This window comes from Brachionichthys hirsutus, chromosome 9 (genome assembly GCF_040956055.1).
Source record: "Brachionichthys hirsutus isolate HB-005 chromosome 9, CSIRO-AGI_Bhir_v1, whole genome shotgun sequence".
Taxonomy (NCBI): domain Eukaryota; kingdom Metazoa; phylum Chordata; class Actinopteri; order Lophiiformes; family Brachionichthyidae; genus Brachionichthys; species Brachionichthys hirsutus.
In genome coordinates this window covers 9,275,420-9,301,520 of record NC_090905.1, presented here as the reverse complement: position 1 = coordinate 9,301,520, position 26,101 = coordinate 9,275,420, and the positions used below count along the sequence as shown (strand labels likewise).

The window sequence follows — 26,101 nt, the reverse complement described above, 5'->3', positions numbered from 1 at the left end:
CTCCTCGAGTCGAGGGTCTGACAGACTCCTGAAAGAAAACCTTTGAATGTGCTTCTATTCCAGTTTGCTTGACAAACATATCTAAATTTATTGATCAATCTTCCTGCATGCCATTTATTTTGGTGAACTGAATTTAAATATTCAAATATACAAATTAATAGCTATATTTTTTTAATCATTAACAATAAAGATAGGAATTTATTTCAGTCGTGGTGTATACTCCCTACATTTTTAAGAAATGACATGAAACAATATATACTGAAAACCCTTTCCAAAGCTTGAGGTTTTCCGTAGAGTGGCAGCATTGAATCTTCCCACCGCAGTGACAGGAACAGTGTCAGCAGAGTGAATTAAAATGGGGTGATTGACAGGCGTTGGATCTTCTCCTTCATTAAGTACATTTCCCGTAAACTGTGTTGTAATTGTGGAAAAGGGGAGCGAGTCCAGACCGTAAAAGATCCAAAGCATAACAGAAGAAATAAAAGATCAGGATTGTGTTGAAATTAAAATAGTATAGAGTCAAGTATCGTCCAGGCCTAAATGAAGTTGAGACTAAGTTATTGATCCTCAGGGCCTCTCCCCCCCCCCACGTCCACACACTCTCTGCTCTGCACAGATGAAGTGCAAGGAATTGGAATTTGCTCAAACAAAAGAAACTGGAGGACAGGAGCTAGCACAGCGAGACAGACTGAAAATGTGTAGCACCAGGCAGGAGTTAACAAATAAGATCTGCAGGGGAAGCAAAGCCTTCCGTTCCTCACACACTGACGGAGGGATGAGATGTTTGGGAGAGCAGATGAGTGTCCACACGAGGGGGGGAGGGGCAGTTAAATGAGATGGATCTGACCCTACTTGACTTTCTTCTTTGAAAGGCTGAATGCGAAAAACCGAAAGGAGATCTGGCTTAGTTTGGATGTGATATATACCAATAGCAGATATTAACCTCCTTTTCATAATATATGAAACACACACACACACACACACACACACACACACACACAGGGAGCTTTATAGTATTATTAAAGTCAGAAAGAGAGATGACAGAAAATGCATCCAGCCCCTGCTGCATTTTAATATCAATACCAGCGGGGTAATAAACATCGCAGCCGAGAGCGAACCGGAGGGGAGTGACTATAAAATCCTACATTGTCTAATTTATGGAAGACAACAACGGCACAGCAAGTTGAGGTTTTACCCTTCAGTTTGTACACTCTTAGCCCAACAATGTTTCTGTGTTGTTGTTTTGTTTAATCACTAAAAGGCAAGAAAGGATCCATCCTTTTTAAGTATATGCCTCATATTATTCAGATTCAGAATACTTTATTAATCCCAAAGGGAAATCCATGCACATGCACACCAATAGGCAGCTGATAAACTTGACAATTACTGAAAACAGCAATTTGATCTGATGATTTGTCATCAGCATATGAGGCTTGACCAGTTTCCATCAAAATAGATGTTTGTGTTTCCTTTTTAGGTTTTAGTTAACTGAAAACAATTTCATGCACTTACTGCATTGAAAGTCAAAAGTTGTTCTTGACTTTGAAAACAGCAGCTGATAGAAGAATAGTTAAAGTAAGAGTAGTAATAATAAGATAGCGATCACTGTAGACAAATAAAATAGACAGAAACAAAAGGAAAACATGAAAAAAAGGAATTTAAATAAATGACCAAAGGGATGAGTAAAATAATTTCCTAAAAATATTATTGAAAGAGAAAAATCCATCAATAGATGGATATATATTATAATATTCTGTATTATAATCTAATTATAGTGCAGTTTAAAATAACATTTTCAATAAATTACAATGTTTGAGTAACGCTGAAACAAAACTGTTGCCAAATTAAGAACATTACTTCATAGCACTTGGTTACTTTTCATCAGCACATATAATACTGTTTTGTATATCGTACGTTCAGTTCATAAACACATAGGGCTGGTGGGGAGACAAGTATCATAAATGTGTGGCTGTGTTTTGATGTGGATTTGAGGCCCGCGTGAACTGCTCACCCCCTCATTAACCATCATTAGTCTGAACCAGCGTAATGCTTGAGGCTCGCTGAGGATCAAGGCACCTTATAAACGACTTGTGTTGGAGCAAACAGCACGAAGCTCCGCCAAGTCCAATCCTTTAACAAAGGTAAACATCTAAACAGATTAACAGATCAGCGTCTGAGGAAAAAGTGCTCAAACCAAAAAAACACATCATCACCCAAGTGCATAAAAAAAACATGTCTTTTTTTTACATAAATAATATGAACTTATCCTACCTTTGATATAAAACAAACTAGGTCATCAAAAATGCAACCACCCAATGCCGATGCCAAACATAAAAAAATGCTTGAGGACATTATTCCTCCTTCAGCCTGACAGTTTCCCGAGTAAAAAACACCCCATCCTGGTATTAACGTATTCAGTTGATTTATTAGACGATGTTTGAAAAATGAAAAACATGCAGAAGGTTCCCGCTGACAAACTGCGCTGTTCTCAATCCATTCTGGCCATCACGATGCATCATTGATGGTCTAATTCAAAGTATCTGAGAGTTTGATTGACTCACACAACCACAGCTGCCCAGCCTTGATGCTCCTCCGCTCTAATGTATGGCTTTTAATCCACTGTGTGTGTGTGTGTTTAGTGGAATAGACTGCTTTAACCCAACTAATTAAAATGCCACACCATCAAAACCTGCCATACTGATGCTGCTAATGTGGTTTGGATAAAGAAATGTCTTCGGCTGAGATCAGAGTGTGTGTGAGACAGACGGGGGTGAAGGTAAGACGCAGGAGTCAAGGGAATCCACCCCAACGGTCCGGGAAACACACAGGTCAAGATCAAGCATCGCCCGTCTCTCAGATGGACTTCTTGTAATCTAGACATCAAACCCTCGTCCTCCATTCATCCATCTGTTCATTCCTCACATTAATCGCTCCATCTTTCATCTACATCAGCCAACCATCTCACCTGTGTCACCCATCGCGAGGAGGAGTACACGTGTGTGAGGGAAGAAGCCCCACAGAAGCCGATTGCATTTTAATAAAGTTTATTATCTGGAGGGAGCTAATCCTCAAGGGTAATCTCTCCCCTTTAGTTCTAAAGGAAAGCTGGATTACTCACTTGCTATAATCCCAATGAAATTGTTCGGATTTAGTTTGCAGTGCACAGCAGATGGCAAAAGGCTTTTTCCTTCAACCTTGGATGCTTTAACCCCCCCTGCTTCCACAGGGAACACCCTTGATCCTCCTTGCCTCATGTCCTGGTAGTCTTGGTCAAAACAAAAAAACAAACTTTTTGTGTAAAACCTGCAATGGTGAACATCTGATATGACCCGTAAACATATTTTGACATCTGAATTGGTGCAGATGTTGTCCATGCTTATTCCCTCTCTGTCGATTCCTGTTGTGGGGTAAATAACATCGTTCGTAGGCCTCTAATTAGACAACTGCTGGATTAAATTATAGAAAAAGTTTAATTATTTTATTGATTCAGACAGAAGCAAAGAGAAAAATGTTTACTTATAGATAACCAAGCCAATAACAAAATCTGCTTCTTCTAATACCTTGACCAGTGTGAACACGTCACTCTACAACACTTAATAAAGCCCAGACGCGTTATGTCGACTCAGCAGTGTGACGCAATATTCAATGACATAATTCTCAGCGTAACGTACAGTAAGCCACCTCAGACCTGAAGGACAAAGGGCTGACCCCATCTTCTCTGGAGAAAGTCACACTGGACCTCTGGTGCAGTCCAACATCCAGCATGATGATGCAACCCTCTGGCCTTCGACAAAATGCAAAAGCCCAAGAAGCCTTTCAGGCTTGTTTTATTTACCTCCGGATTCTTGAATGAAAATGAGAAATATAAGACTTGATAAACACAAAATCTTCAGAGATTTATTCGAGGGAAATAATAAGATATTAAAACAAATCACTGAAAAAGCCCCTATTTATTCAGTTCAAGTAATTTAAACATTTATGTGTTATATACAAATTCCATTCCTCTCATAATGGGTTTCATTTTATCCCTCACAAATGGTCAAAGAGAATAAAAATGATGATTCTCCTTAACTCAGGCACGAATCAGAAACCCTCTTCTGGAAATAAACCTCTATTTACACTGATTTTCCACAGGTAATGTTCTGCATAAACGGCTTTGGAGAATGAATTAAATGCAATTTAACTAAGTTTCTTTCCACAGAATTGAAGTAAATCGACCCATCTCCTCCTTTCCAGTTATATATAGCACATAAAACATTTGTGTGGTGCCGGTTAGAGCACCTACTTTGTTGCCTACTTTGGTTGTTGGCGATAATTAAGTGGATCTCCTAAAACGACATGTCTCTTCACCATAGCCCCAATCATGGACTCATATTTGGCTGCACTTTGGTTCAGGGCGGAACTACTTTAGCTCGCCGTAGCCTGAGGCGTGTTTTGAAGAAAAGGTACATGGTTATGAGGCACACTGAGGACAGGAAATAAAGGATGACACACAGGCTGATGTCTACTTTTGAGAATCCGATACTCAGTAGAGACATCCAGCGTCCTCTGTGGCTCAAATCAGCCTCCTGAAGTAAGTACTTGTCTGACAGGTCCCGCTTCATTAGCCTCTTTCTCGCTTTCTGTCCAATTCCCACCTCAAACTCATCTTCTATAGGCTGCAGGCCCGCCATCCCGAGCCCTGTGTCCAGCTCCATGCCAAGCCCAAACACAGGCTGGGGCTCCTGCTCCTCCTTCCTCTGCAGGGTACGTTGTTTCACCCGGCTGGAGGCAGCTATCTGCAGTGCCTTGGCCTTGTAGTGCTGGTTGACAAATGAGTCAAGATCCACGATGTCCTCCTGCGGCTCTCGCATCCTCATCCCCACGATGCTTGGCCTCCTGTTGGGCTGCCGCCGGCCTCCACCCAGTTCCATTTCAGGTTTGTGCCAGATGTTTGGTTCAAAATTCTTATCTTCTGGTGCTGCTCCCTCCCCACCTTCCTCCTCTTCATCTGTGACAGCTTCGTCCGGTGGCCCCTCTTCTCCCTCCTCCTCCTCCTCCTCTTCCTCCTCCTCCTCTTCTTCTTCTTCTTGCACAGGAAGTTGAACCTGTGGATGTGCCACGGAGTCCGGCGCCTCCCTGACTTTCCTTTCTACGTGTCTCTGAGCCTCTATGGCTTTCTGCTGACTTGCTTGTTTTTCCCTCTGTTTGGAGAGGACCTGGCCCTCATCTTCCAGATAGTCTGAGAGGACAGGAGATTCAAAGACAAGCACATTATTTCTAAAGTCATTGCTTCAAAAATAGAGTTAGATACTTTCCTAATCATCCTTGGATTCTCTGAACCGAAGGTAAACTGAACATCAATGCGCTTGAAATGCAAGTTCTGCTGGCACCACATACCTGAGAGGATACGGCTGGCTGAGAAGTAGGAAAGCAGGAACCTGAGAACCTTCTCATTGTACCACCTGTGCTCCCCGTTATCCTTCACCATATGGCAGGCCGAACACATTTCTGGGGAAGGCCACTGGATCTTTGGGAATTTTGGGTCTTCGCTCAAAGCACCTGCAGAGATGAATTCAGAGATTACTCTATGGTGCGGGAATCCTGATCAGGATAATGAACAGAGCAACAGGAGGAATAAGGACGAACTGTGAGCGGAAAAGAATTGAAATAAAAAAAAAAGTTACACGGATGTCATTCCTTGATTACATTCTAAGATTTAAATCTCTCTCCCAATACACCGAGGACAAAGTGGTACTTTATGCATCCCCAAATGTATTTCACACATAATGATATTACTAAACATATCTGCTCAGATAACATGATGCATTATACAGTAGAGTACACACACCACCATGTGGACTCAAGATTAAACTGCTAATTACAGGTTAATATAATTTGGACTGTAAGTCATTTTTAATAGTCTGATAAACTGAGGTTGTTTACAAGTATGTTTTCAATTAAATGGGCCTATTTCTTTCAGTAGTGCAGTTGTCAAATCCTTTTCGCAGTAATAAATTAATAACGACCCGACTCAGCTTAATGGAGATGATAACCAAGGTCAGAAAAGGCTGCATGGATCCAGATTCATTGCCACATACTGGAACCAGACAGCGCGAGGAACCTCATAAGCTGCTTCACCCATTGTTGTTTCCTCTATTCTCCTCTCCGGGGGCATCGACTGGGCGAGGATGCAAAGTGCTTTCAGGTCTGGATGCAATCTGTGTTGAACCCATTCCATCTTGTCACATTGCTCGTAAACTCTAAGTGCCATATGCATATGTGTATATGTGTATATATGTTTAAGTGTGTATATGTAAATCATCTGTCTGTGTTTGTGTGCATGTAATATACGGATTGATATCTGGATTTGTGTGTGTGTCAGCGTGTGTGACAGGGGCTAACAATGATCAATGAGCTTGTGGGATGTCCCAGAGGGAGGGGTGGTGAGATAATAGATGATGCTAAAGTGGACACATGTAGACACACAGACACACACACACACCTCGTCACCCTGAACACCTGTCCTGTGGCTTCACAGCCCTCTGGAAGCGCAGCCTAATCTCCAAATTGAACTTGAGAGCAGCAGCAGCCTCACAGGGGAGCTTCCCTTCTAATGAATTAGAAACTTTTCCCTTTTGCACCTCTTCTTTTATGACACTACCACCCATTGATGCATCTTTTTTCCCCTCACTCACTGATCACTACATCCAGGCAACAATCCTGCACACAAATAGGCATGTGCCCATGAAATAACCTCTTACACTACAGACACACGTTGCACATACAAACACAGCCAACAGGCTATCGTGTGTGTAAAAATAGGAATGGCATCTGGTCTGTCACTTTAGAGGACTGTCAATTTACATCCTCCACCCCGTCTCCCTCCTTCTCTCTCCACTGCTCAAGATTAATCTCAGTCATATGCATGAGTATAAGTACTCTGCATACAGTACTTTACATAAACGATACATCAATTTTACTGTGTCCCGGATGGGCTGCAGCCCGTGGGGGCTTTCATATAATTTCAGCAGGTGAGCCCCCCCCCCCCCCCCCCAGAAGCCTCAGATCTCTATCCTCATTCTACTCAGGTTGCCATGTTTGTGGCCAGGGTGACTTTAGCTGTACCAGCTATATTGAGATTGCCAGAGTGGGCTTTCGTGAAGACACCATCGCTGCGGCGCATACATATTCATCATCAGGTATAAATATGTATTGTTTGGTACATCAAACCGGCTTCCTCAGCAGCATGTCTGCGAGCGAGGATCACCTACAAAGATCGTGACTGCTGGGAAGTGTCAGAAATTTTAGGATCATTTAAATAATTTAAGCTTCGTTATTTCGGTTGATGCCATCTCAAATGTGTCTGGAAGACACACTTCAGTTTGATCAAGAACACCATTTTATAATATTTTTAAAAGTAAAAAAGAGGAAATGTAACATTTTCATCATGACTGTATCTACCATAAAATGCTTGATATCTTGATAATTGATGACTAAAAACAATCACTAAGAACAAGGGAAGGCCTGCTATTACTGAAGCAATGCAAGCACACTGAGCAGCGCTGCATGCGATCACACAGCCCTGTAGAGCCAGGCGGCCTGCAGAAATGTGAGTCAGTCTCAGCCTGTTGACAAGCAGCAACAGGACTGAGCTACCGCCAGTCTTAATTCTGCTGCTGCGGGGAGGCCAAGGGCCCTGGGGCCTCTTTGTTGCCAGCTAAATTAATTGTTCGGCTGCTTTACAAATAGCTGCTCTTTCATGCATGGCTGCTCCTGAAAGGAGGGGTAGAGAGGCCTGCTAAAGAGCTCCACTTAAGGCAAGGGGGAGAGGAGGGGCTGCTGATAGGATGGAGGGATGGCGTGTGCTGGAAGACGCTGTCCTCCCTCTCTCCCCTTCTAATTCATCCTCCACCACGACCAACTACCCCCCCGCCCGCCACACGCCACAACTTAACCCATGCATGGTGGGAGGAGGAAAGGAGGGGGAAACGTGTAGGCTCTTTTGTCGTGGTGTTTGCCACCTGCCGTCACACAATACCTTGGGAATTGTGTGTGTGAGTGTGTGTGGGCAAAGGCGGCTGGCTCCCGTGGGACCCATTCTGGGTGGATGCTGCGCTATTGCTTGTCAAGCAGAGGATATGAGTCCCAGGGGATGGTGAGTGGAAAGAGAAAAAGACTGCCACTGGAGCAGAGGAATAGAAGGAAGATGGATGGATGAAGGTGGCAGGTTGAATGGAGTTTCAGTGTCTGGGGAGCAGACACGATGGGACGGTGTCCCCGTGGCCCCTGCTGTTCAGGACGCAAGCTGTCCATGAGGAGAGGAGGAGGGAGTCAACACAAACAAAAGGTAGTGGTTGAACAAAGTGGGCTGTTAATGACAGGCCTCTGCCTGGTGAAATCCCATGAACACAGACAGGGAGGAGGGATGCTGCGAGGCTGTTTAATACTCTCAGCACTGCAGCATGCCGATGCATCACGGCAAAAAACAGAGGACTCTGTACATTTACTGTATGAACAGAAGGTTCAAGGACAAAGATGCAAAACAACTTAATATTCCGCTTTCTGACTCAAAACTGAGGTTTAATAAAGACTTGGAAGGAAATTCATTTTTGAATTTTCTAGAGAAGATTGACGAGGAAAAAGTGCAGAAGCAGGATTTGGGGAAACAGAGGATAAATAAATAATACTTAAGGAGCGATGAGGTCAGTGTGGAGAGACTCGACGTAAGGGTGTGAGAAGGAGTTACAAGGCAGAAAATGGGTGAGGCTGAAGCACATGATACGTGAGGACTAAGATGAGGAGACATCTGGTGTCTGATCTGAGGACCCATCCTCCCACCACCCCTCACCCTCTGAGTCGTATTATAAAGAACCACTGACCAGTCAAGTCAGTTTTATTTACACAGTCCCAGCTGACGGCAAAAGTGTAAAAGGCACTTTCCAAGAAGCCGACTCAGAGAAACAACAACCCCCCCCCCCCCCCCCTGAGCGGGAACATGGAGAGGACAAACGACAGGAGGGAGAGAGACAGAAATGTGTATCCAAAGTAACAGCAGCAGCTATCGTAAAAGAAAGATTACAAATTATAATGTTGCATTACAAGAAGACGTAGAACGCTGTTGGTAGGTGCGATCAGAGTCCTTACCTGTCAGTCTGTTGTTGACTCGATTGTGTCTGGACCAGAGCCACAGGACAGCGGATGACATCGTGTGCACGTTCAGCAGACTCTCTCTCGCCATGTTCTCAAAGTGCTCAGCGCACTCCCTGCAGCCGAAGAAGCTGCGGACGTAGTGCCTCATGGCGGTCAGCACCTCCAGACCATCTGGAGAGGAACACGAGATCAGTCAACGCTCCAAATAAAACATACAAAACTCATTTAGTTTTAGCAGGTTTTTTTGTCCTGATTTTGTTACTTTCCAATTGTGTCTAGAATAGACTAATAAACGGAAATCCATAATCTCGGAGATTACCTCCACTCTACAAGTAGAAATCGTAGCATAGCTGCTAGCCTCTACACATTATATAGTGAACTGCTAACCTGCGCTGCACCCTGGAAGCTTGCTACTGGCAGTTTGATTCCACAGCTTCCCGAATTCCCACGATTTTGTTGGCCAGGAGTCAAAGGAGAGCTGGGTTAACCCCATATCCAGATGAATAATCTACATGAATGGGATAACTCAATCTGCAGATTAAACCGGTAACCCTCTGTGTGAATGGTGGCCAGGCTGTTGTCTCAGGACTTCAGCGGTGCGTAAACATATTTTCCTGGAGCTGTTTAATTTTGTTTTTGGTTTAGTGGGACCTTCAGATGAACCTCAGTGACAGGGTGAGTGTCTGTGTGTAATCTGAGATGGTTTGGTGTTCAAACCTTCAACAACATGTTCACACACACATAATGGTTCATGCAGTGTGTGTGCGTGTGTGCGTGTGGATCTTTTGTGATGGTCAGTACTCTGCAGCACGTGTGTCTGCCCAGTAAACTGGTGGTCTGTGGGGGGCCAGATGGAAGCCCCTTTTGGCCAGTCCATCTGCAGGTCACAAGATGGTCCGTAAACCATGGGATTAACCTCTCTCCCTGTCTCTGTGTGTGTGCGAATGTGTGTGCGCATGTGTGTGCGCATGCGTGTGTATGTGTGTGTTGAAGGGAGATTAACATCCCTGCCAGGAGTGGAGCCTCTGGTCATCTGCGCGTTTTATTAACCACTCACATTCCACTAATCTAGCATAATCCCCTTTCACACAGCCACAATTAGGCTCAATTTTAGCTTTGAGAGAAGACAAAACGTGGAACAAACACCTCCATGCATGTGTGTTCAGGCTTTACTCAATGTTAAATCACATCCGTGTGAAGCCACCAAACATTGATACAGTACAAAGCCTGACAAAGCCTTCATCCTGAGTCCATCCCCGTCTTCCTGCACCTTCAATGACCCTTTTCATTTATAGCAAACTCGTGTTTCTGTGTGTGTGTGTGTGTGTGTGCGTACCCATGCTTCCATTGTTTTTGGCCTGGACAGTCAAAACATGGAAGAGAGTCCACACGCCACAAGGGTAGCGTCTCAGGTTGGGCTGTGAACCCTGACAGCCCACCCACCTCTCCCCTTCAGGCAAAGCAGTGTCTGGAAACTGAGGAAGAGGAGGGGGAAACAATCCAATTACAGCCAAACGGGAAGAAGGGAAACAATGGAAAACATCTGTCAAGATACTGCTTAATGTCAAAAACACCAGAAAGAAAATAATTTCTACACACCAAATAATTTACAAATGAATATACCGGTATGTCACAATATTTCACTACAATATCCAGTTGTACATTTTTTTGGAAACCTTTATTGAACCTTTATTAACACTTCCTCTGTGGGATCAGTGATCCCGGGTTTGAGGAGTGCCACAGAGTAGAGAACTCACACTTTATTGATCAGCACATTGGCTCTAATTTGGTCTTTTTAATGACATTTTTGATCGTCTCAAAAAACAAAACACAAAAAAACAGTGTGAACTAGAATAACACCAGCCACGGCCAATAAATGAGTCGGACGTTCAAAAGGCTCGAACCTAACTTAATGAACTCTTCACCACATAGTTTTCCTGATCAATAGAAAGTCAATCCCAGGTTAATGGCTCCAGCGCCACTAATGAACAGAAGCTATCCAGATCTCCAACCACGAGTCACAGCTGAATCCAGTAACATATTTTCTCTGACAGAAAGCCATTTCTCCTGCTGCACTGCATTGACATCTCTGGTGTGATTGACAAGGCCATTCACATGTCAATAATAAAGATTTGGTGTTGTGTGTGTGTGTGTGTGTGTGTGTGCGTGCGTGCGTGCCTGTTCAGAGTCAGTTTCCTCTGTGGTGAAGTCTATTCATACATTCCCATTGAGCCATCGATCCATTGATTTGCCTACTAAAACCTAATGATGCAAGTAAGTGACTCTTTCAATTTGCAGGGGGTGTTCTCTGGAGGCATGCAGACCACATAGATCCTCCCCTCTGTGAGCTCGCGTTGAGACAAGAGTGTATTGAAATATCTGGATATTTATAAATCCATCTTTTCATGGACTCATATTGTTTGTTTCTCTTTGACACAGGGGCAACACTTTGGCAGTTCTGAGGCGTTGAACTGATTAAGTGGCCAGACTGATAGGTGTCCTTGGTATCCCGGGGGTATCCCTCTGTCTCGTTTTTTTTCCCCCTGCAGAAGTTCAGACTCACAAATGTCAAAAGACTAAAATTAGAAGACAGTCGTCTAATAATAATTTGAACGTTGACTTGACCAACAGGAAAAATCGGAGTCCACCAAGTTCATCAGCAACCCGATTCTTGAAATGCGTGTGTGCAGCTCGGTCTTGACTCACCTGAGTAGAGTTATCCAGGACCTCTCTGAGTGCTTCGTAGGATATCTCATCACCACTCTGGTTCTGCAGCCATGAGTTCACAGACTTCAGAAGGTTCATCACAATCCGACGGCCCGGAAAGTACTGAAGACAGGGAACAACAGAGCATGAAAGAAATGAGTCTTTTATTATTATTATAGTTTTTATTCATGTCTTATAATTGATGTTTTAACTGTGACCTGCCAAGCTAACTCTGGTACTATGCATGTAGACATTTATGTTTTAATTGTGCATGGTCCCTTTACAAATAAACGTTAAACTAAATTAACTTTAAACTTCAGAGATAGAAAGAAAGAAAGAAAGAATTGTTGCTTTTGGAGTAAATGAGGAACAATAACCAATCTTTATTTTATTAGTACATAGCATAAATAAATACAACTTATAAAGTACTATATTAATTAATATCACAATTCATTAAATGAACTTGGCTTTGCCTTTGTTTTCCTGCATAAAAGTATGAAAATGGACATGCTTGTGTGTCGGGCTCAAACGTAAAGCTGACTTTATATGAATGTTTTATTCAGGGCATTAAAAATTCTAATTTACAGTTTCCATTACATAATGGCTTGAAAATATAGATTGTGCTATTCTTTCATTTATTCATCTGAAATGTGTAAAGGCTTTATGATCATACTAAATTCCCTCTACAAACATCCTTTCACATGCACAAATTAACTTTTCAAATAAACGTCAGCAAAGATTAACTTTAGATGTGTCCAACAAAGACGTAATGTATTTAGCAAAACTATAAAGCCATGAATGCCAGTTGCTATTTCATCCTAAGCAAAGTTGCGCACAATGTGCTGAGTAATAATAGCGGTTTCCTTTTCACCACCTTTACAGGAACCCACTAAGTGCAACAGAGGCTGATGTTAAGCCACTTCCTTCATTAAGATCTGTTTTCTAAGCCACTAACAACCACCCGGCCACCGTCGCTCAGCGCTTTCTCCCGCTGCGTGTTTGCATCTTCCTAAGCTGCCATGGTAACAACCACAATTGGGAGGACACACGATACGGTAACTAGCAGCGGTAGGTATGTGAAGAGAAACAGGAAATCCAGCTAACAGTCGTCTGAGGCCGGTGATGACAGAGTGATGACAGATGCAGACACACAGAAGCTGCTGACAGTGGAAACAGCTGATGTGAATGTTCAGCCAGTGAAAGACAGAACAATCTGAGCTAAATGCGCCTCCTATTCTAACTGTAAACCCTTATGTGGAACAGTTTGTGATAATGGTCCTGTTTCTCAGAAATACACAAAGCAAAGGGATCAAGATGTTTCCAAGATCCAAACAACAGTGAAATGGACGGCTACCATGGCAACATTCACTCGGTTCTGCCTGTTTGCTATTATTATAAAGCATGACTAGTAAATAAAGTCTACATGTTGGATCCAGCACATTTAATTAGGACATTGCCAAAAACCATTGGATGCTTATCAACTGTTCTTTTAAATCTGATCACAAAAACAAAACTATATATATAAAAAAAAGCACCATTAGATATTTCAAAATTGTTGCTGTTCATGTGGATAAAGGATTTCTACCATGAATCTGAGAAGATAATAACTACAAAGAAGGCAGAAGATGAGCACTGATGGAGCAGCCATCAGGAGCAACTGGGCGGAGTGTTCTGCTCAAGGACACGTCGACATGATGGAGGGATCAGGGATCAAACTATGGTCCTTGGAGACAAGGACGACAGCTTACCTCCTGATACACAGGGGACAGAGCCCACATCATCCAATGGGGATCTTTTCTTGATTTACACTGCGGAGTCAAGCATTGCTGAACCAAACACACACACAGACACACCCCTTCACGCCTACGGCTCAGACGTACGTGCATCACCCTCCAACAAGCTCTGTGGGTTAAACTCTGATCCCTTCACCAGACCCTCAGTGACTGGTTCAAACCTGCACTGGGCACCAGATGACTCTCGCCTGCACAGGAAGCACCGTTCAGCTCTCATCCATCTGTGCAGCTGATCATAAACAACTGAAATTCAACATAAAAACCATTTACCTCTGCCAAGGATGCAGTGCTTTTAATGGGGTTGGTTTGGTGTTTCATTTACAGGATTATACAAAAATACTTGGACAGATTTTGAAGAAATGTTGTCCACGCAGCAAGACAGAAGCATGCGCGCGCACACACACACACACACACACATGCACTATTTAAGATAGAATGTAAAGGGCAGACAAAGGCCTCTGTTGAGTGCTGGTCACTGCTGGGAAAGTGACCTAATAGGTTTAGGTGTGGATCTGGGCTCTGGATGGCGACCAGTCAGAAAAGCTCATTAAACAGCCATATGAATTTAATCAGAAGAGAAAACGCAGGTGTTTCCCCACTAATGGGCTTAACTCCGCATCACCAAAGCAACACTATTCATGACCTCTGTGGGTGGGCGATCACTTAAAACTGCCGTTTTCTCTCCTATGGTACAAACCATACGTCTGCACTCTTTACTTGTCTTTCTATCTCAACATGCTAGTAAGACTCACTGGCAACGGTCGCTGACGCTGCATCGAAAGGCCCAATATATTTCAATGATATAAACAGCAACAGCCATCGGAGAGAAGACCTGCGATTTTTCAATTAACCTCTCACTTGACTAAAAACATGACATCCATGTTTAAATATTTCATGTATTTAAGGCACTCATCTCTTTTAGCAATATTTAGTGTTAAAAACAGTGTAATTATGACACATTTTAGATGAAGCATCCCATTAGATCTAAGAGAGAGTAGAAACTCTGTAACATTCAATTACATTTTAATGCAATGATTGAGAGATAAAATTCAGTATTAGGAACACACACTGATCATCAACTGGAAGCGATCCATCTCCCTTTAAATATCCCCAACACACACTTCTACTAACCCTGCATCCCCCATAACCCCCATCCCAGTTGGACCATGACAATCCCCTTCACCCCAGCAATATGTCATCCCTGATCCGATTAGTATCAGCAGCACTTGAGAAACTGCAAGCTCCTTGTGGCAATGGGTCGGGAGAGGGAGGCATCTGTTGGCTGCGACAGGACAGACTGAGCCGGGCCTGATCTGACTGCAATCCAGTCGCGGCAGCAGAGACCAGGCTGCAGACAAACGCCCCAGAGTAGGAACCCAGAAAACAACAGTCGCATCTCACTGCATCCATCATTTTCACACTTCCACGTGACTTACACACTTTCTTTCAGTTGACAATAAGTGAACATTTGTAACAGCCAACTGGATAATTTCTGTCTCATCCGAGGTCTGATAAAATGTTAACTCATCAAATTGACTGAGAACATTTTTTTGCCAAGTATTAAAAGGATAACCTGGAAACAACACACTCACGCACACACACACACAAAAAAATTTGAATCATTTATTTAAGAGTGATGTGATCCATAATTACATGGACAGTGGGTTTAAGAAATGTCTGGTGATAGAGCGTTTATCAACATTATGTTTACTGGCGTGACAAGGGCGAAGCTTCTGCCCCTTCAGTCCCAAGCCCCCATTTTAATTCTTTGTTTTATTCCCCTTCCCCTCTCCCCTCTCTGGGCTAAAGGGCTTCTTTCAAGAAAAGCAGGATAGAGGTGTAATCCTCAAAACCCCCCGCTGTAATGCTCTCATGCTTCCCAAGATACACATTTTTAATCCTCATATGTATGTAGAGGATTCATGAATCCAGCTTCAGCCTGACAAGACAGTAAATCTACTAATATTGTGAGAGGAAAAATAATAAAGCTAAAACAGCCTCCATGTTTACATGTCTGATGGAGGAGAGATAAGGCAGGGATTATCATGGACAGAAAAGAAACAAGCAACTCATGGAATTGCAATTCTTGGAAGGAATGTTTAAAAGAAAATATCACACAAAGGAGTGAAGACGCATGCACTCAAACAAAGCTTTTATGACTCAGACTAAAAAAAAGTTGATTCATTAAATGGTATAATATTTATAGGCATCTATTGATTTCAGTAATTTTTAAGCACAAAAGCAAAAATGTGATGTTACAATTCAACAATTCCCATTTCATTATTGTAAAATAAGATCCTTTTTTTTTTAGACTAATAGAAGAAATAAGGAAATGCAAAAAATATATTAGAAGGTCACTCAATAGAGTGCATGACTCTGCCAAGGCCCAACAGTCCTTTTAATGAAATTAAACCTCAATCTAAATTCCAACATGACATGTGTGCCATTAAAATGGCTGTTAATGGTTCTGTTAAAGTAAGGGGGGGGGGGGCATCACAGATCCACCTTTTCATCTGGATCTAATCCAAAATCTAGCAGTACCATTTTTACACCAGGTTTCATGAAAATCTCTCCGATAACCCATAAAAATGCTGAAAAAAAGTAATATTTCTAAATGAGAAGCAATTTCATTGGTCAATCCCTTAATCCTGCTTAAAACGTGATGATTTCTTCCATGACAAAGACCCAGTTTCATGGTACTACATCAAGCAGTTTATGTGAAATGGACCAAAACATAGAAAGAAATCAACCAACCCTTGTTCTATATCCACTCCAAAATGTAAGGGTCTCTTCCCTGAAATACTTCATGTGTTTTTGTTTCATCCTGCTAAAGGATCAGACAAACAAACCTTAGGATTATAAAACCAAATCGGATGGCTTCCTATTAGCATGAAATTGTGACATTTATAGATATAATAAAAATATTGCATACATGTGTAATGAGTCTGATAAACCTTATGCAATGCCACCCACGTGGTCGTTGTATATGCAAATATCCTTCCCAGTAATCCGCCCTGTAAAGATTGAAAAGCACGTCGTGATTGAAGGAATGTGTCACCAGTGGGAAGCCATGACACTCGCCCTGTGGTCAGGACGCTGTGGCTCACTTTCACTCTAATCTAATCACATGAGTCACAGCTCACACAGTTCAGGGATGAGACGCCTTCGTGTTGTGCTGGCCGTCAGGAAGATGATCAAGTTAACAGTGAAGTCATTCTCTTAATGGTCGACGGTCATTTTTTGAATAGAAACTAGAAAAGCACTCAGAGAGCGCAGACCTCCGCCGAGCAGCTCATTCCCCTCATAATTAGATTTACACCATCCACATGTTGATCTGGATCATTACCAAAAGGTTCTTTAATAGTTCTCGGTATCTTTACACACCAACCATGAAAAGCAAAAGTGAATCAGAGTATGTATTTTTAACTGATTTTTGAATCCATAAATGGAGATTTCTATGTTAAAATGTAATATTGTCTCCTAACGTCATTCTGGATCCGATCCAGATTAAATTTCATGGTGAGATAGAGGTCCCCACCCGACATGACTGTGCCAGATGCCATAAACATCAGCCAATAATTAACCGAGATATTGAGGAACAAATTTTGAAGCTCCATTGACCGCAATGTTAATGAAGATTTCAAACTGATCCAGAATCTATTCTGGATCATCACAAAAAAATAATAATCTGTTCCTGATTCCCAACATTTCCTGAAAATTTCATCAAGATCCGTACAGAACTTTTTAGTTATCTTGCTAAAGGACGGACGGACAGACAAACGCCGGCGATTACAGAACCCCCGCCTCGGCGGAAGTAGCAATAAACAAAATCTGAGAAAAAGGACTTCCCCAAACTGAAAATGCTTTTCTTTTATTTGGCATATGAACAGCAAAATATTAAACTTACAAACTACATCTTTGCCTGTCATGCATTCTCATCCCAATCTGCTTGCTTGCTGTATATTAGCTGCTCCTAACAAGCTGACTGAAAGGATTTGGGCGCTTTGTAGGGAGATCACTCGGTCAAGTGACACTACGGACTGTCACAAGTCATCTGCAGCAATAATGTCCTCCTCCACTACACAAAACCCGCCTGAGCGGCCGGTCCATTCTGGTAGGGGGACAGGCTAAAAATACCACTGGGACCCACCACTATTGACTAAACAACCTAGAGCTAATGGAGGGCCACAGTGCTTTCCTCCCCCAACACACACACACACACTATCTTGCTACAAGGCCTCCCTAGAGGGTGAGATATAATCAGAGAGATTGGAAGCAGACTAGGGCAGTGAGACAGCCTGGTGCGTATCCACAGGGGCAGGGCTAACAGGTCAGGCCTCATCATCACGTTTGCCCGGCTGGCACACTTCAGCGAGGAAGATGGAAAAGAGGGAACGAGGGAGAGTGTAATGTGTAAAAAGCTGTAAGAAAGTAGTATAAAGTGGGAAAGTTGTGCATTACATCTGATAAATGTAACAAATGTGGAAAAATGTGAAATGTAGAAGAGAGCTAAAAAGAGGAAGAGGCAACATAACATAAAAAGAGGCAGGAAGGTGTAGGAAAGAGAATTTGGGAGGGCTAGGAGTTTGTTTTGGGAAACCAAAGAGGACTGAAGCTTTGAGAAGAATTCCCAGAGATGCCGTAAGTAGGAGTGCAGCATCAGGAGCAAGTTGAAGAAGAGGAGTCGTCGCAGTAGTTGAGGTAACACAATGAGTGGTTGCTAGTAATCCATTTGGCGTAAACACTGTGGTTGGTAATCACGCTTCAACCCCCAGGGACAGTACATCAAGAGGGTCAACAATACCCAAGAGACTATTTGTGCTTCTGTTTTTGTCAATGGTATCCACTATCCACTTCTGCTTTCAATAATGTGAGAGTGGCGAAAAACAAAAGTGTATGTGACAAAACAACCAATTAGTTGAATTTACAAATTAAGCAAATGGATTGTAAAGGATTAAAAATAAAGGGAAATTTTAGGAAAGCAGCAAAACAGCCCATCAAATCTGCAGTCTCAATCTCCATCTAGTGGTGATCTGCTGTCACTACACATTCCTGTTCAAAGAGGACGTTGAGCCGAGTGTAAGGTCATCATTTTGTTTTCTGAACAACAAGATTTTTTTATACAGAAAAGCTGTCGTCTTTCCTGATCACCATCTTTTACAGTGAACAATTAGATGTCCATCAGTGACTGGGACCGAAAGGACGACATCTCTAAAGATATTAAAGATGTTTATATGCAGTAAAGGTCATATTAGGTCAGCACTACATCATTGCAAAGGAAGAGATAATTTTTATACCAAATAAAAAAAAATAGTGTGACTAACTTAATTTTTTGATTTTAAGTAGCTCTTCTAACCAAAGCAAAAATCCAAATAAACAAATGAATCATTTATATTTTGGTTAGCACAATTTGTGTGTATGACGGGCTCTCTGGTAACTTTACCTTTGACAGAACAGAGATGTATTTCTTGAGAGAAACCAGATCCTCTCCACTGATGACAGCGTGAGGAGCCAGCTCCACACGCAGAAAGTAGTGGAGCGTTGATTCCAGGTCTGCCATGTACACCCTGGACCTGACACACACACACACACACACACACACACACACACACACACGCACATGTCAACAAATAATAAACACAAGCAAAAGCACGTCTTGTGTTGCATGCCTACCTGTTGAAAGGTTTAAAGGGTTCCTCTGTGGCGTTGGTGTGGACATCAACGCTAATGGGCGGAGGCCTCCCTGACCGCACCACCCCAGGCAGCTCCTGGAGGGCGTACGAGTAGAAAGAACGAGCCTCAATGTTGCTGAGGGAGGGGAAGGACAGGTTAGACAGGCCCACGCCACATAAACTATATGCACAATGGATATCTCCTGAGGCTTTCAGGTTCTTGCCTCTGGCTGTCTTATGGCTTTGACTCTTAGGCCTAATCAAAGGGTACCAAATGCTGCAGAATCATTAGGGTGCATGGGGAAGACTGTTTCCTGTTTCAACTTGACAACAACCCTATGCACCATAAAAAAAGAGTTTGCTTTGAGAGAAATTGACAAACTTCTCACCCAGTACCTTTAAAATGGCCTGAAAACCCAACTGCTAGTCAGGCCTTCTCACCAAACATCAGTGTCGTCGCTGCTGTTGTGGACTAATGGAAGGAAAGTCTGCACTCCGAAATAACTGTATCAAACCCTAAAACACATTTTCTTTTTTGGAATCAAATGTACGGTAATCACAAGCGTGTGCGATGCTCATCTGTTCACACACTTTTAGTGAACAAGTAACCCAGATTGTGCATCTTAGACTCAAGGGCATGGATCTAATCCTGTAAGGAACCTGTAAAAAAACCTTTTGTTTCAACAGTCAAACATTAAAGTGTTTTATGACCTGCAATTATTGTTGCCAAATATTTCACACACTTACTGGAACGCATTACAAATACTGAGCAGATGGTGCCCGAGCAGCGGGTAACTGAAAAAGTGATGACTGGTCATTAAGCCATGTGATAACCCTGCAACAGGAACCACTGCCATCAATGTGCTCGCCCTCTCTCCATCCCATACATCCTTCTCATATTTGCTTTTATCCCTTGTCGGGGAGAGAGAGAGAGAGGGGAAGGCAGATATGAAGCATCATAAAACTGGAAAAAGATGGTAATAAGGAGGATGGATACTCTGAGCTCACGCTCACTCACACCAGACCGGGACTCAATTACACCTGCACGTCTGGTGGGAGTGTACAGATGTGGAGGGTGGGCCATTCATCCAGCAATCCCCTGGCAGCATCAGGGTGGGCTGCGTGTGTGTGTGTGTGGGGGGGGGGGGGGGGGGGGGGGCATTCACCTGGGACCAGCACACATTAAACGCATGATGGATGTGAGACGCCACACACACACACACACCCTCTCCCAGGATCAATCAGACATTCAGTGATGATGGGAGGCCATCTGTCGCCGTGCGTGGCTGGGGCTTGTTTGGCAGGTGAAGCCAGAAAAGCAATGGCATTGTTTTCATGCAAGAAATTAAAAATCCTCCCCTCTGTACAGTGATGGAGATGAAGGGGGTTGGAAGGGGAGAGATGGAGGGTGAATAAATAAATCAGCAATAAATCATTTCCTTTTTGCATTTGTCAACCAAAAAGAGTCCTCTTTGCATGCCAAGTTATTGAAACAGCCAAACAAAGAGGCAGGAACAGCAGATGAATTTGCAAGGTGAGGAGTTATCTGTGCCGCTTTATGATGGTGTATAATGGGAGTGCTTTTGATGCTCCGATCCCATTAAGAGGCCAGATGTTTAAAAATATATTCATGAATAGGGTTGTGATAATGAACACAGGATGACAAAAGGAGCCCAGGGGACGTCAACTCAGTTTCTGCATTTCAAATCCAGCTATGAGGAAATTCCCGTAAAAAGTTTGAGGTGCTATTGAGACGTACAAAAAATAGCTCCTATCAAATTAACATGAACCAAAACCGTTCAACATCTCTGCGAATCACTGGTGAATAATACAAGTCAGTGTTTGCTCTAAATATTCTAAATAAAGCCAGAGACATTTTAAAAATAATAACTATAAAAATATTTTACATTTACCGGTGGTTATTAAAGTTGTGTTGACTTGGAAATGCAATCTGTTGCACTTTGAACCAGTCTACCATGTGTTAAACATAACATCTGGGAATTCAGGACAGATAAAATCCAATGCTGTTTACCAGCAGTCATCACTGCAGTCTGTCAGGTTTACAATCTGGTCTTCTCCATTTGAATGTTTAACAAGTAGGTGCGTCGTTTTAAGGCTTGTCCCGATTCTCAAACTCCCTGAAGTGTTGAGGAAGTGGAAAATTCAACCTTCAAATAGTATGTTTAAACAGGAGCTGTCGCTCTGTATTTAAGTTCTTCTGGGTATGGAACCATTAGACAGACAACCTTAATGCTAACTATCCAGTCCTCCTCTGCTGCTGCAGGGCCTGTTGCCTGCAACAGCAAACATTGACTGTTTGATGCTGGGAATGTAAACACACCATCTTTCACATCATTCATTCAGGATATATTTATGTTTGCACAGTAAAATCATGTTTAAGAAAAAGATAACGGTTGATCTTCCCATCAAATACCCTGCGGCTATTGGTCAATAAAAATGAACCTTTAAACTTTGCATGTTTGATTTTCTTTCATTTTTACTGCCACAAGGTGAAGCTGCCGAACGGACGATGCTACTCTTATTATAAAAATGGCACATCTCTGCAGAGATACTCACACTCTTAGTCTGGTGAAGTTTCCTCCAGGATAGTAAAGGTAGCAGGATGGAAACTCGGTCACACTCCACCTCGACACCAGACCTTCCTCAGTTCTCAGGACTCTCCGCACTGTGATGTTTTCAAACTGCAACAGGTCCAGGGTTACCTGAAGGATTCCGTGCACAAACACACGGAGTTAGGCAAGGTCCACATGTCTGTTCGTTGGCTTGTCTGATTTATTTATATTGTAACAGCTGAAAAGAGACAACAAAATGATCATATGCGAGAGCCAACTTCAGCGTTTTTGGAAGCATGTCTTTTCTGCAGCACAAAAAGAAAACAATATTCTAAAGAAAAGCGGGAGACACACAATTCAGGTCGATTCAAATATGATACCTCTCGGCCGATGTAAGAGTCAGCGCCTTCAAAGATCAGAGCCAGGTGTTCGACGCTGTTTGTCTCAAAGAAGCTGTCAATCTCTGCTGGGCTGGTGAAAAAGGAGCACAAAAGAAATGTAAGCAAGTTTTAGATATGATCGGACACTTCTATCTTTGGAGTTTTTACTGATTTGCATCGGATTCTGGAAAAAACATTTTTATCTGAAGATAACCCACAGTGATAAACGTGTGTGTGTGTGTGTGTACCTGACTGGCTCCAGTGGGGGGCAGGCGGGGGGTGAGGGCTCTCTGTGGTTTTCCAGTCTGTCTATGATTTTGTGGCGTAGCCCTCGAACATCACGAGGGAACTCTGGGAGGTCAAAGAGCATAGAATGATTAACTGTGTGATCACCAAGCATTCCTACACCGACTTGATTGAGCACCTGAATAATTACTGGCCTAATTTGCTTCTGTGTGAGGGTTTGTACCTTTAAAAGCCTGCCCTTCAGAAATTTCCTGAGAATAAGCTTGGAAGAACTGTAAAATGAAAGAGACAACAGGTTTGGGTAACAGGAAGTAGTGAAGGAGAGAGAAGTGAGATCAGATGAAACAGCTTTCACACAACCAAGAGAGAAGTAAAGAGAAGTTGTGTAATGTTGAGTGGGGGGTGAGGGGGTGGAGGGATTTCCGACTGGCTGCCTTGACCCCGAAATCCTTCCTGGTTAAAATGAGTTGCAGATGTTGGAACTCCATTGTTTGGTTAAGCAGAAAGAGCTCTTTGCTTGCTCGTCTTTCTCTGGCTGGCAGAGCGGAGCGATGCACCGGCAGTCTTGAACACACACTACTGCTGACTTATCAAATACGCTGCACATACAAATGCAATGTTTGAAGCTGGAGTATTTCTGCAGGCTGTTTGCTGAACAAGCAACAGTTAACACCAGTGGATAACACTGTTGCATCCACAGCTTTTAACCCGATCTGTCAACCGTCACCTGCAGCTTCAGATATGAGCTATAAAACTTGCTAACAGGGATCTGCCCTTATTCACAATTACAATGAATTATAACGCCACTGCTGAGACAGAGGAAAGTCCCTTGCGGGCAGAATAATACATTTCCTCTGTTGATTTATGTAGATTCATAAATTGTGAAATTACTAGTAAACCCACTCCTGATGTAGAAGGTTGAAATGTCCAGATGTTGTGTCAAAGGAGAGGCAATATTTACCGACCAAGCACCTCAGCAGACACAGTGACCCTGCTTTGAGATTTAATAATAATCATCAAAATACAAAAACCAAGACAAGTCATGTATTCCACCACTGTGAAAAGCAAAATCAGAATACAGGAGTACGATAACAATAAGGGCTAGAGTAAGAGGTAAGAATTTATATGTGCATGAGAAAGAGATATGCAATTAATTCAGGTGAGACATATTTATACACAGCTGGGTTTTACACGTGCAAAGAGGAGAAATGCTGCTAATCCCAATTACACAATGTCCCAGTGCTGAACACTGATAATGTTTCAGAGGGAAGGCTAATAAAAGTTTACTGCAGATAAGCAGAAGCCCTGAATCCTGTTACATCAAGTTAAACTCAGTGTGTACACACACACATACAATCCAGTGATGACTAGGACTTCCACGTACATGGATCATCCTTTGACAAATAACTGTTTAACTGCAAACAAGATTACATTTTAAGATGTTCATACTATAAAAGTCCCTAACAGTAGATACACTGAGTCCCATAATTACTCATCCTCATCACATCTGTCTCTAGACATCAGCAGTTTTCATGAGTTATTGAAGAAGGCCCACAATATGCGGGCCTGTGTGTAAGAACCTACATACAAACAGTAGCCCAAAAGTAAAGACAGGATTATTTATTTACTTTGTAAATTCTTTGTAAATTCACCAACTTCAGTCTCAGCAGAGTCATGAGCCTCCACCACCACCACCAGTGTTTGTACTGCATGCAGGGGTTTATAGTAATAAACTTTAGGTCAGATTCCCTTCAATCACAAAACCTCTCTGAAGAGTGTGAGAATGGCAAACTGCCTCTTATATAATAACCAATCACATTAACATCATTGACTCGACTCATCAGAAAGCATTACCTGCATTGTGGGATATCCTGTGATTTTGAAACTAGTGCAGACCTTCCTGTTCGCATTTGCGGCACAGTCTATCGCTGCCAGGTCCACAGCTGGCTTCCACTCTGTGTAGAGACATCACATAGAGGTAGAGAGAGTCAGTGTAAATCAGGGTTCTATTTTCCCCGTGCTACTTCGGTGACACAAGAACACAAGAAAAAAGGTGGAATTTCAGTAACTTTTCAACCACCCAGTGGTTTCAAGATTCAAGATACTTTATTGTCATTAAAGTATCTTGAATGTACCAATGATGTTTTCTGATGTTTGTGTCGTTTTAAAAAAGTAGGGTAAGTTTATTATTGTTTTTTTTTTTCCTCAGTTGTTTAATGTATTTTTTATTAGTTTGTCACTTGTGTTTACATTTTAGGTTTGGACCTCCTTGATAATAATCTCAAGGAATTTATCCCTCACCCATAAATAAACTTGCAGCAGACGCAGTATTAATGAATGTTTCTCTCACTACAATTCACACTTCGGTTCAAATGAAACCACTAAAACGGCAAATGACTCACAAATATGTCCCATGAAAAATCAAACTTCAATGACTGCATGGTCCAAACTTACGCTTTTGACGCACCTGATAAGTGACCTTAATGACTTCCATTTGACCTCTAGAATCTTAAATCTCTCTACAATGGCCAGTTAGAACTGAAGAAGCCTCTTGGGATGAGCGACATCGCTTCTAACCCCAAACAAGAGACTCGCCCTTCAAGGATCAGCATCACAAGAGTCTGACTCTGCAGAGTCGACCCCAGTCGGATGACTCTACTGACAGTAAATGCACTTGACAGCTCTGCTGTTGCGTGAGACTGAAATACCCCATGACTCTGCCAGGCCTGGCCATCACTACAAACATGAACTGTCCAACGAGTTTTATTGATTCTGCTGAAACAGTGGAAGAACTTGATAAAGAATTAAACGCGGTTATTAAATCACATTAAACAGAAAGTTGGTAAAATCAGTTCTCATTCTTTTAAGATGATGGACAGCCAGAAATGGCAACTTTATAGCTTGAGACAAATTCTTTGTAAACTCCTAAAATAATCGATTATAAAAAAAAACCCCAATCAATGCAGAATGAATTTGAATAAATAAGGAACGATGTCCACCTGGTGAATGCACCTGGTCTACAATCACACTAACCTTTAATATCTCTGGCTAGACTTTTGTACACCGGAGAAAAGGCGACGCAGTGGCCGCACCACGACGCGTAAAACTCGGCGAGCGTCGCAGCCGTGGAGTTCAGCAGAACCGCCTCCACGTTCTCCGGAGTTAACAAGACGACCTGATCGGAAGCGGAGTAGAGTCCAGCCTCCGCGGCAGAAGCGCAAAGAAGAGCGCAACACAGCCAAGCCGCGCACGTCGCTATCCGTCCGGGATGCACTCCGTTAAACCGGGACGTGGCACGGGCGCAGCGCCGCGCCATCTTCCCCCCCCGAGCTGCCGCTGCTTCCACCTCCGAGTCAGTGAACTCCTTCCTCGCTGCCGCTTCCCTGGTCCCGCTCAGGAGGCCTCCTCCCATCAACTCCGCACCGACACTAATTACACACTTTCTCACTTTGACTCGATCAATTCATGAAATTATCCTGCAGGGGCGTGGGCACGCCCCCCCCTTCAACTCTGATGACATTTTCTGTTGAATGCCTGCCTTGTGTGTGAAATGTGCTGCACAATGTCCTGCACAGACCCCCCCTTTGTTAGCCTACTGT

The 26,101-nt window shown here is 42.8% G+C and overlaps 1 protein-coding gene across 1 annotated transcript; it reads right to left on the bottom strand.

The window, feature by feature from the left end:
• Positions 1–3,339: 3,339 nt before the first annotated feature.
• On the bottom strand, positions 3,340–25,818 carry qsox1 (quiescin Q6 sulfhydryl oxidase 1). The gene is made up of 13 exons (XM_068743709.1): positions 25,536–25,818; positions 24,357–24,457; positions 22,726–22,774; positions 22,505–22,607; positions 22,257–22,347; positions 21,881–22,026; positions 19,305–19,439; positions 19,075–19,204; positions 11,839–11,961; positions 10,469–10,607; positions 9,127–9,303; positions 5,380–5,541; positions 3,340–5,221 (listed from the first exon to the last, which is right to left on the bottom strand). Exons 1-13 carry the CDS (start codon positions 25,816–25,818, stop codon positions 4,392–4,394), a joined length of 2,469 nt encoding a protein of 822 aa, XP_068599810.1. The 3' UTR covers positions 3,340–4,391.
• Between the last annotated feature and the right edge of the window lie 283 nt (positions 25,819–26,101).